Source organism: Zootoca vivipara, chromosome 1 (genome assembly GCF_963506605.1).
Source record: "Zootoca vivipara chromosome 1, rZooViv1.1, whole genome shotgun sequence".
Classification (NCBI taxonomy): domain Eukaryota; kingdom Metazoa; phylum Chordata; class Lepidosauria; order Squamata; family Lacertidae; genus Zootoca; species Zootoca vivipara.
Genome location: NC_083276.1, coordinates 71328508 through 71340697, shown reverse-complemented (window position 1 = coordinate 71340697; position 12190 = coordinate 71328508). Strand labels below are relative to the sequence as shown.

The window sequence follows — 12190 nt, the reverse complement described above, 5'->3', positions numbered from 1 at the left end:
CTGGTGCTTAGCGCCCATCCTGTCTGGTACACAACAAAAGGAGACCTTAGACCCTCATTGTAGTTTTATATTCATATGTTTATATGAATATGTTTAGAACAATCTCAATATTATCTGAGGAAAACTCATGTCGTCTTAAAGGAATGGAAAACTAAAACAATTTCAACCTGACTTCTTTAGATTTCCCCATTACCTCAGGCTGTAAAGATTGTTTTGGACTTTATTAAAATATATCTAAAATACTGTACATAAATATGCCAAACATGGGCAGTTTCATTTTGTACAAGAGAGTCATACCCTTTTAGCTATATAAGAAAGTGTCAAGTGATGCGTTGTTGATTTCTTACACCAATAATGAATCCGAATATAGTAAGAACAGCTATGGAGAGACTAACAATTATCAAAGCTTGCAAATTAGCTCCCTCTTGAGGCCCTTCAGGAGAAAAAACACAGAACATATCTCTGGCAATTACACATTACTGTACATCTGAACATTTTCCGCTGCGAGGTGGGAAATGCAACTATTTTATTTTATTTTGTTTATTTTCTTACATTTTTATTCCAAGGTATTGTTGTTGTAGTAGTAGTAGCAGCAGCAGCAGTAACAAACAGTGGTACAAATAGTAGTAACTAGTGATTCTAAGATAAGGAATCATTATGCAGCAGTATTAGATGGTACAGTATTAAACATGATACTTGATAAAACTTGATAGTAAATAATAGGAGAGGCAGAAGGAGGCAAAATTCTGGATTTGGCCATTCTTGACTGTTTTATGACCATTCCGGGAATGATGCACCTGTACCAAATCTTGAAGTCATATCCAAGTGGCAAGTGCAGGACTCTATGTCATAGGAGAGCCTGACACTCTATACTCACAGAAAGCTTTCAGGTGCTGAGGAGGAGGAACAAGGATGGTAATCTACTACATTCTTTTATTACCTTCATATTCTCCTTTGTGTTAGAAATACTGTTCAGAATGCGAGATGTTAGATGGAGAGTGCAGGAGTGCAACTCGCTTCAAATGTATGGAATAATTAAGTGGATCAGATATAAATTTGATCCACATTTGATCCTGGTATAAATTTCAAGGTTAATCAGAACCGTACCTGTATGTTTAAACAGTAATGAATGCTGCTTTGATCAAACTGGATATGAAGATGTTATTTTATTAAAAGTGGATGGAAAAACACTGAACTGTCTTATCATCAGTTCCCCATGATTTGCTTACCTTTATTGATATATTCACAATCATAAGCTAAAGGAAAGGAAAGGAAAGGAGTGAGCAAAATAAATCTGGAACACAACTAGCAGTATCTTTTGTATATATATGGGCATATTTGCACAATCACATTCCATTTTTATTCAGAGTGGGAAGAGAAATTAAGACTGGCAAATTAATTAAAAACTCACATACTACTGTCTAATAAATCTGATACAAAATGAAGTATCAGCTTCAATGAGCAGATGCTTATCCTTGTGTGACCTCTAGTGGATAAGAATAAGCTTGGTCATACACCTTTGTACTTCTTTCCTGTAGAGAGATGAGAAACTGATGTGAATACAACAGCTTTTGCATCTTCTAGAGGAAATGCATAATGCCCAGCTTTGAACTGAACTTTAAGAGACCATTCACATTATCATTCACATTTCTTGTACTTCTGCCTAAATGGGGGGGGGGAGGTAGAGCTTTTGGGCTCCGCTCACTACCAGTTAACAGAATTTTTTAAACCACCAATACTCCTTCAACACAACAATGTCCCACTAAGCTTGGATCTCACTGCAGGGAGGATGGCTCACTTAACTAGGATGACCAGCAGAGATTGAGTGGTTTGTAAATTCTAGAGAAAGACATCAGAAGAGATAAACTTCTAGACTGCCATGACTCAATATGAAGCTATAAAAACAGATCCATTCCTGGCACTGGAATCGATTGAAAACCTGGCCTTAGAGTAAAAAGGCTACAGAACAGAGTATCAGTTCAATTTTCTTTTGCAAAAGGAATAAATAAAATAATAATTGGCATGACTGTGTTACATTTAACATCTATGCTACATTAACACCGACTGTAGTTTGGAATCTTTCTGAGTAGACATGGAAGATTCACAGCCGCTCTGGTTACTATAACATAGTGAGGGGGAAATGGCTATTCATCACACTACAGCTAATTCTTAAAGATGAAAAAAGGGAATCCATGAATGCTTAATTTTCTCACTAGGAAATCAGTAATGCATGCATTGCCATAATTAAAGCTGGGTGCAGACACAAATTCTTCCATTCTATTTCAGCATGCAATGAATATTTAAGCATACTTACGACACAATCTTGGAGATCTCCAGTCTACTGTAACTCCTTGTTGACAACATTGATGTGCATAGGCTGAAACACTTGTGCAGAAACACTCACAATCCCCTCCCTGGTTACAACCACATGTGTCTGTCAAACAGTTTGAATAAAACCAGGTGACATCAACCTGAAGAAGATAATTATTACTGTAACGTATCATTACCTACACAAACATTGGCAACCGTGTTTTCAGCACAGAGCCACAGATATCTAAAAAGCAAGTTCGAAAGGATTCTGGCATGCAGCATTTACTGTTGATTTGTATTAAACAAGTTCATCGCTATGTCCTTTCATATATGCCCTGTTGTTTTGCAACATTTGAAACTCCCAGCCTTCACAGATAAGCAAGGCACTGGGCTTTCATAAGAACAGGGTCCTAGAGTCCTTCTCCCTACTTCCCAAAGCCTAGTTAGCACTTTTCCAGCTTTGGGAAAGAAATAAGAGGACTCCAGGACCCTGCCAGAGCCTCATGCCTCCTTCCCAAAGTTTCTATATTGTAAACAAGAAAATAAATATGAACTAATACGTGGGATTTATTGGCCTCCTAACATTTATACAGTATACAACATTTATGATAGTTAAAACTAGCACGGATTTAAGAATTAAATATTTTTTTTCCTGTGCCACAACTTGGTAATACCTTGTTCCTGGCACTATCAGTTCATCAATCAATCATGCTACACCATTGTACTGTGCTATATATTGGTGCTAATGCTGCTATATCTGATTGCTGCAAACATAAATCATTTCACAGTTAAGATGTTGAGAACATCTTCCTTGCAGTTCTAAAAACAGCAGTAACTGGTAGTAACTGCTCAGGATCATGGAATGAGAAGAGAGTAAAATAATTGCTTCACCTAATTGCTTCGGGTGAAGACTGTACACTCTGTCAGCCCAATGTGATCACTACCAGCAGGCTTGGAACCCCACCAAGATCATGTAGAAACACTTTTAATGTGAATTATATGTCTTTATATTGGTAGGTGAGCATGCAGTGCCACAATTTGTGTTTAGACACTGGTTGTATGAACTGTCACCTCGACACAGGTCAATTGCAGTCCCCAGGTGGAGACTGCAAACTCATTAGTGTTCCTGAACAGTCAGTCTTACAGGTAGCCATATAGAACCCAGTTAGCGTAGTCACTGTGGTTGTTCTTCCTGCCCATCCTAAATGCAACAGACTTTATGATCAAACTGTAAATGCAGGATCAGAGTTCTACATCATTCTAATATGGAATTCAGGAGCTATACGTTAAAAACCATAAGAATTATTATTATGCCTTAGCAGCTACTTACCACTGGATGGCAAGACTCAAATATTTCACTTAAGAGTATTCCACATTCTTTCTTGGCAAATGGTTCTCTGAGTGGATTTAAAATGCATGGATGCCGAATGTCAGAGCTGTCAACACACTGAATCCAAAAGCAAAATAATCAACCAGGAGAACATTTTCTTACAAGCAGTATGGTTTTTCTAACTTTTAAAATAACCAAGAAGTGTAACATACACTAGGCTGGCGCTCTCTCTCTCTCTCTCTCTCTCTCTCTCTCTCTCTCTCTCTCTCTCTCTCTCTCTCTGTGTGTGTGTGTGTGTGTGTGTGTAGCACAGCTGTTCTGAACAGCACAGTGACTGTCCCCCATGCATAAACACCTATAACCACAAAATAATGTACCATGTCTAACTGCCTGTAAGGTGGATAGAGTATTTTCTTACCAGTCCCTAAAGTAAGATGACTATCAGTATGCTGCCCACTCTGATTTAAACAGTCACCCAGAGTTGGGGTGGAGCTGGGATATGGACTCATGCAAACACACACACACACTTTAAGAGGCATTGATATACTTCTCCTTTAAATGCCTACTTTTTTTGGTCATGTTGCTCCCCTTATTCCTCCCTGGCCCCATGTACTGAGAGTGGCATATGACTGCTATATGTTTGCCAAAGGGAGTGTGCTGGTGGTTGGAAAATCCAACTTAGGTATCATAAAGCTTCTGAAAATGCCCTCTATTATGAGAGAGAGAGAGGGAGAGAGAGAGAGAGAGAGAGAGAGAGAGAGAGAGAGAGAGAGAGAGAGAGAGAGGGCGCTACATTGGGGTTTGAATAAAAACAAAGTTACACAATAGTACAAACAATGTAATACTTTTAAAATTCTAGTTTTTAAACCATTGTTTAGCACTACTATTCAGAACATGAAAGCCAGGGTGGTTCCGGTTTCCGCCTGCAGGAATGGCGGACCTGTTTTCCATCTCTCTGACCTTCGTAAGGAATTTGGCGGTTGCTAGGGGAGTAAATGGCAACCCCCTACCCTCTCCGGGGGTTACGGAGAGGGGCCGCTGGCCCGCGATGCCCCCAGACCCACTCCGACTGTTTTTGGAGTGGGGGGAGCTTGGGCTGAGCACTTACAAGGGCCAGGACTCCCGGACGCTAATCTGCATGGCGGGGATTTCCATGGTTAAAGAAGATAATTAGGCTTAAATCTATGGACATACTTCAGAAGGAGGGGAAGAAGCGCTGTTTACTGCTGAGAAATTTACTGCTGAGAAATTTATGAGGAGTCAAAGACTGTACTGCATCTGGAAGAAGGATTGATGGGGACGGAGCGATAAGGGAAGTGAGTTTTTATTTTTTCTTCATATATGTTGCCTCGTACCTTCCCGGACGCGATGTCCTGGCTTGTTTGGAGTGAAAGAGAAGCAAAAGACTGTGTGAGTTGAACTTTATAACTGTTGTTACTGAGCATATTTTTTAAAGATGTGGAGTTGCCGATGAGAAAAGCCCCCCCCCCCTAGTCGGACGGAAGGAGTTCTGGACGCGTTCGGAGGATTTATGAGCTGTGACGCACTTTAAATTGGAGCAGCGACCTGAAGCTAAGTTCAGCTATAGGGCAAGGAGATCCATTAATTTACCAAGAGTTTATGGTTTGATGTTTGGGTCTCCTGCCTGAAAAAGCTGTAAATTCTATAAAGATCGTAAATCTTCATGGCTATGAGAGAAAACGAAAGTGATTTGAGTTTTTTAAGATGGCGCTACTTCGAGCTGCTTCGACGCAACAGGGAGCTCCATTAAGAAGATTTATGGGGAGGCTGGACTGATTAACTCACACAGGAGAAAGAACATCTGTGAAACTTTGTTTGATATTTATCTCAGCAGCTGGGAAACAATCGGATGAAAGTGGAAAACATCTATGTGACTGTAAGGGGAAGATCTGGATTATTATGAACTTGGAGGACGATTTGAACTTTAGAAAAAAGACGGCAGTGGACGGTTGCGAGGAATTCCCAATTTCTTGAAGCATGGGAACCCAAATAAAAAATTCTTTAGATGATTTGGCATAACATTCGGTTTGATTGATATATATTTGTGTATAATTTGAAATATTGAATGTGATATAATTGGTTTTAATTGGAAAATTAATAAAAATATTTAAAAAAAAAAAAAGAACATGAAAGCCAGTAACATACAGTGCAGTTGGTGCTTGCTTTTAAATGATAAAGAACTATGTAGAGAAATAGAATGAGTGACCACTCCAATTATTTACCTCTACAGCTGCCCAGCTACTTCCAAATTCTTGTGCATTTGTTAACTCAAAATTTTCTGGAGTTCTCATTTCATTTATTGTTTTTGAATCAAAATTTCCACATAATCCTGTCAGCACACCCTAAAAAGGAGGCAAAGTTATTATGACCAGCTGGTGGCATTTTGTTTTCTAATCAAAAGTCCTGCAGATCTATGACTGTATTTCACCCTAGTTATGGCAATGCTCATTATTTACTACAATATTTCATTTATACAATAAATCTAATCTTCTTAATATGTTAAATATATGACTTATTCTAGCCAAAGCTAAATCCTCAGGAATCCCACTGACTGTTTTCCCCCCAAAAAAAATTTATTCATTTTATGATAACAACAAACAAATAAGAACATAATACGACACAAAAAAAAACCGTAAACAACAGAATAGAAGCAATACTAGAATTTCTTCTATTTCCATTCAACTGGACTATTAAGTATAATGCTAAATCTCTCCAAGAAAATGAATGGGGTTTCAAAGTGCTTAACTGTAACTACATCATACTCATAATTAGATGAGGCAATGTGCTCTTACCTGCCATTGAGGTCCTGTCTCTACATGAACAGTTGTTCTTTGATCCCACATTACTGTGATGTGTTCATTGGGAAAGTGAACAAGTGTGAAAAAACCAGCTTTCCATATATGTACTTGCTGCAGTTTGTCTAGGTAACTCAATGGACTCTGTTAGGAAAAGCCAGCCCACACATATTTACTTATTCATTTAAAGCATTTTTATACCATTTCATTAATATATTTCACAACAGTACAATATCCAGTGGGACGGCAGTAAGTGTACTGAGTACTAGCGGTCAGGTTTAACATAGAATGAAGGCATAGTGTTGTTCGTGCATGCCGTAGAGCTATCACTCTAAAGGCCATCATCCAAGAAGTCACCAAGTGATCACAGGTAGCTGTGGCATCATCAAAAGGGCCTCCTCTGCTCATCTCAGTGAATGGGCAGATCTATATGGGAGAAGGCACTTTCTCAAAGTAGGAAGCCCCAGCAGCTTGTTACAGGTTATTTATTAGGGATTTATGTGCTCATGGTGGGTTGCTTCAGCGAACTGCCGCATAGCTGCATTCTGTACCAGCTGCAGCCTTAAGGGCAACCCCACATAGAGTGTGTTGCATCAATCCAGTCTCATGGATATTAATAAATGGATCACTGTAAAAGGTAAGATAAAGGACTCCTGGGTGGTTAAGTCCAGTCAAAGGTGACTATGGGGTGCTGTGCTCATCTCACAGTAAAAGCTTGTGTGAACTACATTTAGAAGAACAAGCACTTCAGTGTCTTCTGCACATCTCTCTAGGTTAATATTATTTAATATATGGGTCTGTTTTTTTTCAAAAGACGTGAGGTTTCTTGGCTTGAAACCATTGCTTACATTATGCATGCTTAGAGGTTGCTTTGAACCTATGTCTAATGTGCAGGGTCCACTTTGCATTTTCTCTGCATGCTGCTTATCACCTTGCTTGACACACACACCAGCACATCCATCATGTGTTGTTGTCAGGTGCAAGTATGTGCAGTGCAAAACACAAAGGCACTGAAAGGGAAAATATGTATATGTGTACCAGGGCTGGCTCAAGCACAAGGCAAATTGAGGCAACAGTCAGGTGTGGGAGAAGAGGGTGGCAAACATCTGTAGGCTTGCAGGGTTGGTGAGCAGAGCAAGCAGGGGCAGCAGCCCCTAGTACAGTTATGCCTATGTGTATTTCCTTCTGCAGTGCTAGAGCTTACCGGATCTCCAGTGTCATCATCAAATATTATGAATGATTTTCCAATGTTAATGAAAATATACTTTCTGCAAATGATCCCAGTGTTAAAGCAATTCACGTTTTCTATGATGATTGATAAACTAGTAATTGAGGAACTCTGCAGAAGGAGGAAAAAGCAGCTGGTTACAACTTGTTGACATTTGATGAAAACCTGTCTAATGTGTCCAGTTCTCCAGCCTCTCTGATCCCACCCCTTAATGATATCTCTCTCTAGCTCTGAAGATAGAACTCCCCCAGAGATGGCTGGTGAGGTAGTGCAGGAGGTAAGAAAATGCCACTAGTCTTACCTTTTAATGCAAGCTTTATTCAACTTAACATTTAGAATAAGTAGTATGTTGGTTTTTTAGAAAAAAGCAAAGCATTTTAAAAACAACAACAACTCAAAGTCTTACCTTAACCAGGTAAACCTTACAATTCCCAATGTAATCAAAGGAAAGTCCATCGAAAGTTCTGTAATGGCGGTCTCCATATGTAGTACACATTGATGGACAAGGATGGAAAGTGCATTCAAATGACCCATGATAGCAGATGCTGGTGATGATGGAAAGAAAACCAAGAGTTATAATTTCAAAAGTAACCATAATTATCAATGCACAAATATGTCTGTTAATCTTCTGTGAAAGCAAAAAGCATTGACGCTCCTCCTGATCCAGAAATCCTGTTCGGACACAAAGTTGTTGCACATGCAACCAATCCATGCATTTCAGTGAATGGATAAGATGCACATGCATAAAGCAATGTGCGTGAATTCTGCTTCTGTGCCCAGATTGCTGGACCTAACTGAATGCTGCAGTGCCAGACAACAAAAACATCATAGCATCCCACTTTGGGAAGAATAAAAATGTTTTCTGATTCCATGTGAAATTATATAACCATCTGAATTATAATATATTGTAACACTAAACTGAACACATGTAAAGTAAAAACTCAAAATGAAAAGTAGGAAATAAATGAAACTACCTGAAAATATTACAAAAAATCATAGAACTGTATCCAGTTACATAATAGATCACATAACAAATCCATGGAAATAATGGTCATGGCTAACTTAGCTCCATTAATGTCAGTGGATCTGCTCTGAGAATGACTTAGTCTGATACAGCTAATACAAAATATCAAAAATAAATGCCACATTGAAAAATAGATATACAGTGTTATTGTGAAGGTGTTGATTTTTTTTAAAAAAAAATCTACACATGTACTTATAAAAATGAAATAAAGTTAGTCCAGTTTCATTAACACATACAGTTATACATTCACTGGATATCCATTAATAACAAATTCTATTCTTATTCAGTGTGATGTTAGTCTAATATCCATTTCAGCATGAACCTGAGATATGAACAATCAATAATACATATTTATATAAGAAGATTGCTTACTTGGAGAGACAATACCCCTGTGATTCTGGGCAAACAGAAACAATAGAGCATGTGTTTCTCCAGTGCCTATATTATAGACACATCCGAATTGGCCTCATCTCCCCCCCCCCCCTACTCCATAAGTACCCAGGGCACTCAGGACAATTGTATACCTCCCTGCTGCTTTCAGATACCAACCCTCTTACAACATACAATGTTGCTGGGTTCTGCATAGCAGCATTCAGAATTTGTCGGTTGATGACCTGCACCACAAACTAGATTTAATGAACACTCATTTCAGAGTGCTTTGTAAATTGATAGTCATAGCCTCTTATATACTAACCTTTTATGCTCTTCCACATCCATTTAATGCTCCTAACCCATTCTTTTAGCTTCTTATAGTCTTTTATATATAACTTCTGTTTTAATAATTTTAGCTCTCCAAAACGTTTTACAGATTTTAAATGATGGTACCCCCCCTACTTATGCTGGTCTATGACCATAATAAAGATTTGATTAATTGATACATATTTACATTTTACCAAACTCACCTTGAATATCTTTTAAGATATATTGGGGAAAACATATCACAAGCATCCTATCTGTGCAAGCTTGCCAGACAACATTATCCCCCTCCATGCTGTTTTGGAGTTCTCCTGACCCCCTCAAGCCAAATTGGGAGGAGAGGGCACGACAGGTAAGACCCTTTGACCCTTGTACTGGGCTTTCACTGATAGAGCTTGTTAGGTGAAACCGGCCCACTGAGCTTTCTTCTATAAGCAACATGGAGATTGCTAGCATATTGGTGGATAACTGGAAGTTTATACTGTGGTGAAGATTCACTTCTTGACAAGATCAGAAAAGAAATACTAACAATCTAATTATCCTCTTGCCTGTTGTACTATTAATGACTGGGTTTAGACTTCTCAACTAATACATTATGCTGTTTCAGAATTACAGCAAGCCCTTCATGACATCCTCTAGAGGGAACGAATTTTTGTGTGTGCAAACCATTACTGAAAGTTAAAAGTGTACAGGCCTTGGGGACCAAGGGAGGTAACACGGGGTCACTTTACCTTCCTGCCAAGTAGAGATGGCTTGTAAGTCGCTTCACCAGTCGGCCAAAGGGCTACAAATGTCTTCTAGAGCAGATACTGAGAACCTGACAAGAGGCAGAGGCAGGCAGTCAGCACAAGGCTGGATTGGGCAAAGACATCCAGACAAGGCATTGACTAGTGCTGACTGGACCAGCCTGGATTACTTTAGGCCCTATGGAGTTGTGCAGGCCCACCAGTAACCAGATGGAACAAATTAGCCAAACTGGTCAACAGGGGTTAAGATACAGTGTTGTGGTTGCAACAATCTGTAATACTTTTGCTATGAGTCTAGATGGTGGGAAGAAGAGGCATAAATTGGGGTGTTATTTCTAAGATTTCAGCTGTCACACATTTGTTTGTTGTATGGAAACACCAGCATATCACTGGTTCAGAAAAAATGGGTGGATAGTGAATGACCTTGCTTAAGAACTGCTGTATGAGTATAAACCACTGTTCAGCAAATGCTGCTGTAACAGGATTTGTTTATTTGGGTTTTAGTCCAAAATATGAAAAAGACAAGGGGAAAATAAGGTGATTTATGAAAAGAGACTAAGATACATCTTTAAAATGTGTATGTATATTTGGAAGTGGGAACTAATCTAGGAAAGGTAGCTAATATTGTGTTTGGATGTTAAGGGAAAACTATACATTACAGGCTAATTAATGCAATAGTCCCCTATGACTTCGTTTTTTAGAAAAAAAGTGAAGCAGTTTTGAAAGGAAGGCTTTTGGCAGAAGCAGGTGGTAGACAGCGGGTGCTTCACAATAATGGTGGAATAGCGTGGTGCGATAGTGTGATTACCTGACCTCCCAGCAGTTGAGTCTCTGCTGCTAACTGGGAGAGAGAAGTGAAGGAGCAAGTAGACAGGAATGTCAGTGCAGTGCAAATGAACCAGAAGGACTGGCTAGATTGGCTCTGCCAGTGCATTTGCAATGTGCTGCCCTTCCCACCACCTTGCCTTGTCCCTTCCCTCCTGGTAGGTAGGAGTGACTCTGCTGTCAGAAGGTCAGTTGTCACCACATCATCTTTCACAGGTGCTTCTCCTTTCCCCGACTCCAAATCAGCCCTCTGGAGTTTAAAATGTGTGATGAAGGGTGTTTGCTTGTACGTTATTACACTGATTAATTTATAATTTTTATAATTTATAATTTTTTACCCATAGCTCTCCATCATTTCCCCAATGCATAATTTAGTTATTAAAAACTATTTTAAGATGGTTATTAAAAATCACTTAAATGCCAGTATATGCATTTAAATACTTAAATAGGAAGTGAGAGAAAACAGCAATTCAGAACCAGAATAGTATAGTTGCATTTATAACATGAGATTTTCTTTTTTTAAAGTTTCTACTCACCATGTATGGCAGGAAGAAATTACTTTATCCCCAGGAAAGTACTCTTTGCCTTTCCAAGAACACGGGCATTCATCTGGCTTGAAACATGCATCACCATGTTTAACAAGGCTATAAAAAACATCAAATAGAAATTCATTGTCAATTATGTTTTTAAATTTATGTAAATTTGAAGAAACAGTTTGCACGCATATATTCCTGGTTGCCGCTGAATAATTCAACTGAGCATGGGTGGGGGCATTGGTGGGGGCATTGTAAAACAGAGCATTGATGCCTCAGGCACTATCAGACAGGTAGCCATGATGTAAGCATCTCCCCCACACTATTGCTATGACTTTTGCCCTAGTTTTTGACATTTGAGGTGTTTATTTTAAGAACACGTCTTATTTCTCTGATTGTAAGCTGTTTTAACCTATTTTTAATATTGTGTTTTATTGTGCCTTCTTCTTGGGAGAAAAGCAATGACAAACCTAGTCAACATCTTAAAAAGCAGAGACATCACCTGCTTTTTAAGTTAAAGCTATGGTTTTCCCAGTAGTGATGTATGGAAGTGAGAGCTGGACCATAAAGAAGGCTGATCACCGAAGAATTGATGCTTTTGAATTATAATAATAATAATAATAATAATTTATTATTTATACCCCGCCCATCTGGCCGGGTTCCCCCAGCCACTCTGGGCGGC

General features: G+C 38.9%; 1 protein-coding gene across 1 annotated transcript in view; it reads right to left on the bottom strand.

Annotated features, from left to right (window-relative positions):
- OTOG (otogelin) overlaps positions 1–12190 on the bottom strand; it is a 94721-nt gene that overhangs the window by 47531 nt on the left and 35000 nt on the right. The window contains exons 23-30 of the mRNA XM_060273481.1: positions 11512–11619; positions 8091–8229; positions 7661–7795; positions 6454–6600; positions 5884–6003; positions 3641–3757; positions 2315–2471; positions 1230–1256 (exon numbers count right to left, since the gene is read on the bottom strand). Coding sequence (XP_060129464.1) covers positions 1230–1256; positions 2315–2471; positions 3641–3757; positions 5884–6003; positions 6454–6600; positions 7661–7795; positions 8091–8229; positions 11512–11619 — 950 coding nt within the window. The remainder of the gene's footprint in view (positions 1–1229; positions 1257–2314; positions 2472–3640; positions 3758–5883; positions 6004–6453; positions 6601–7660; positions 7796–8090; positions 8230–11511; positions 11620–12190) is intronic.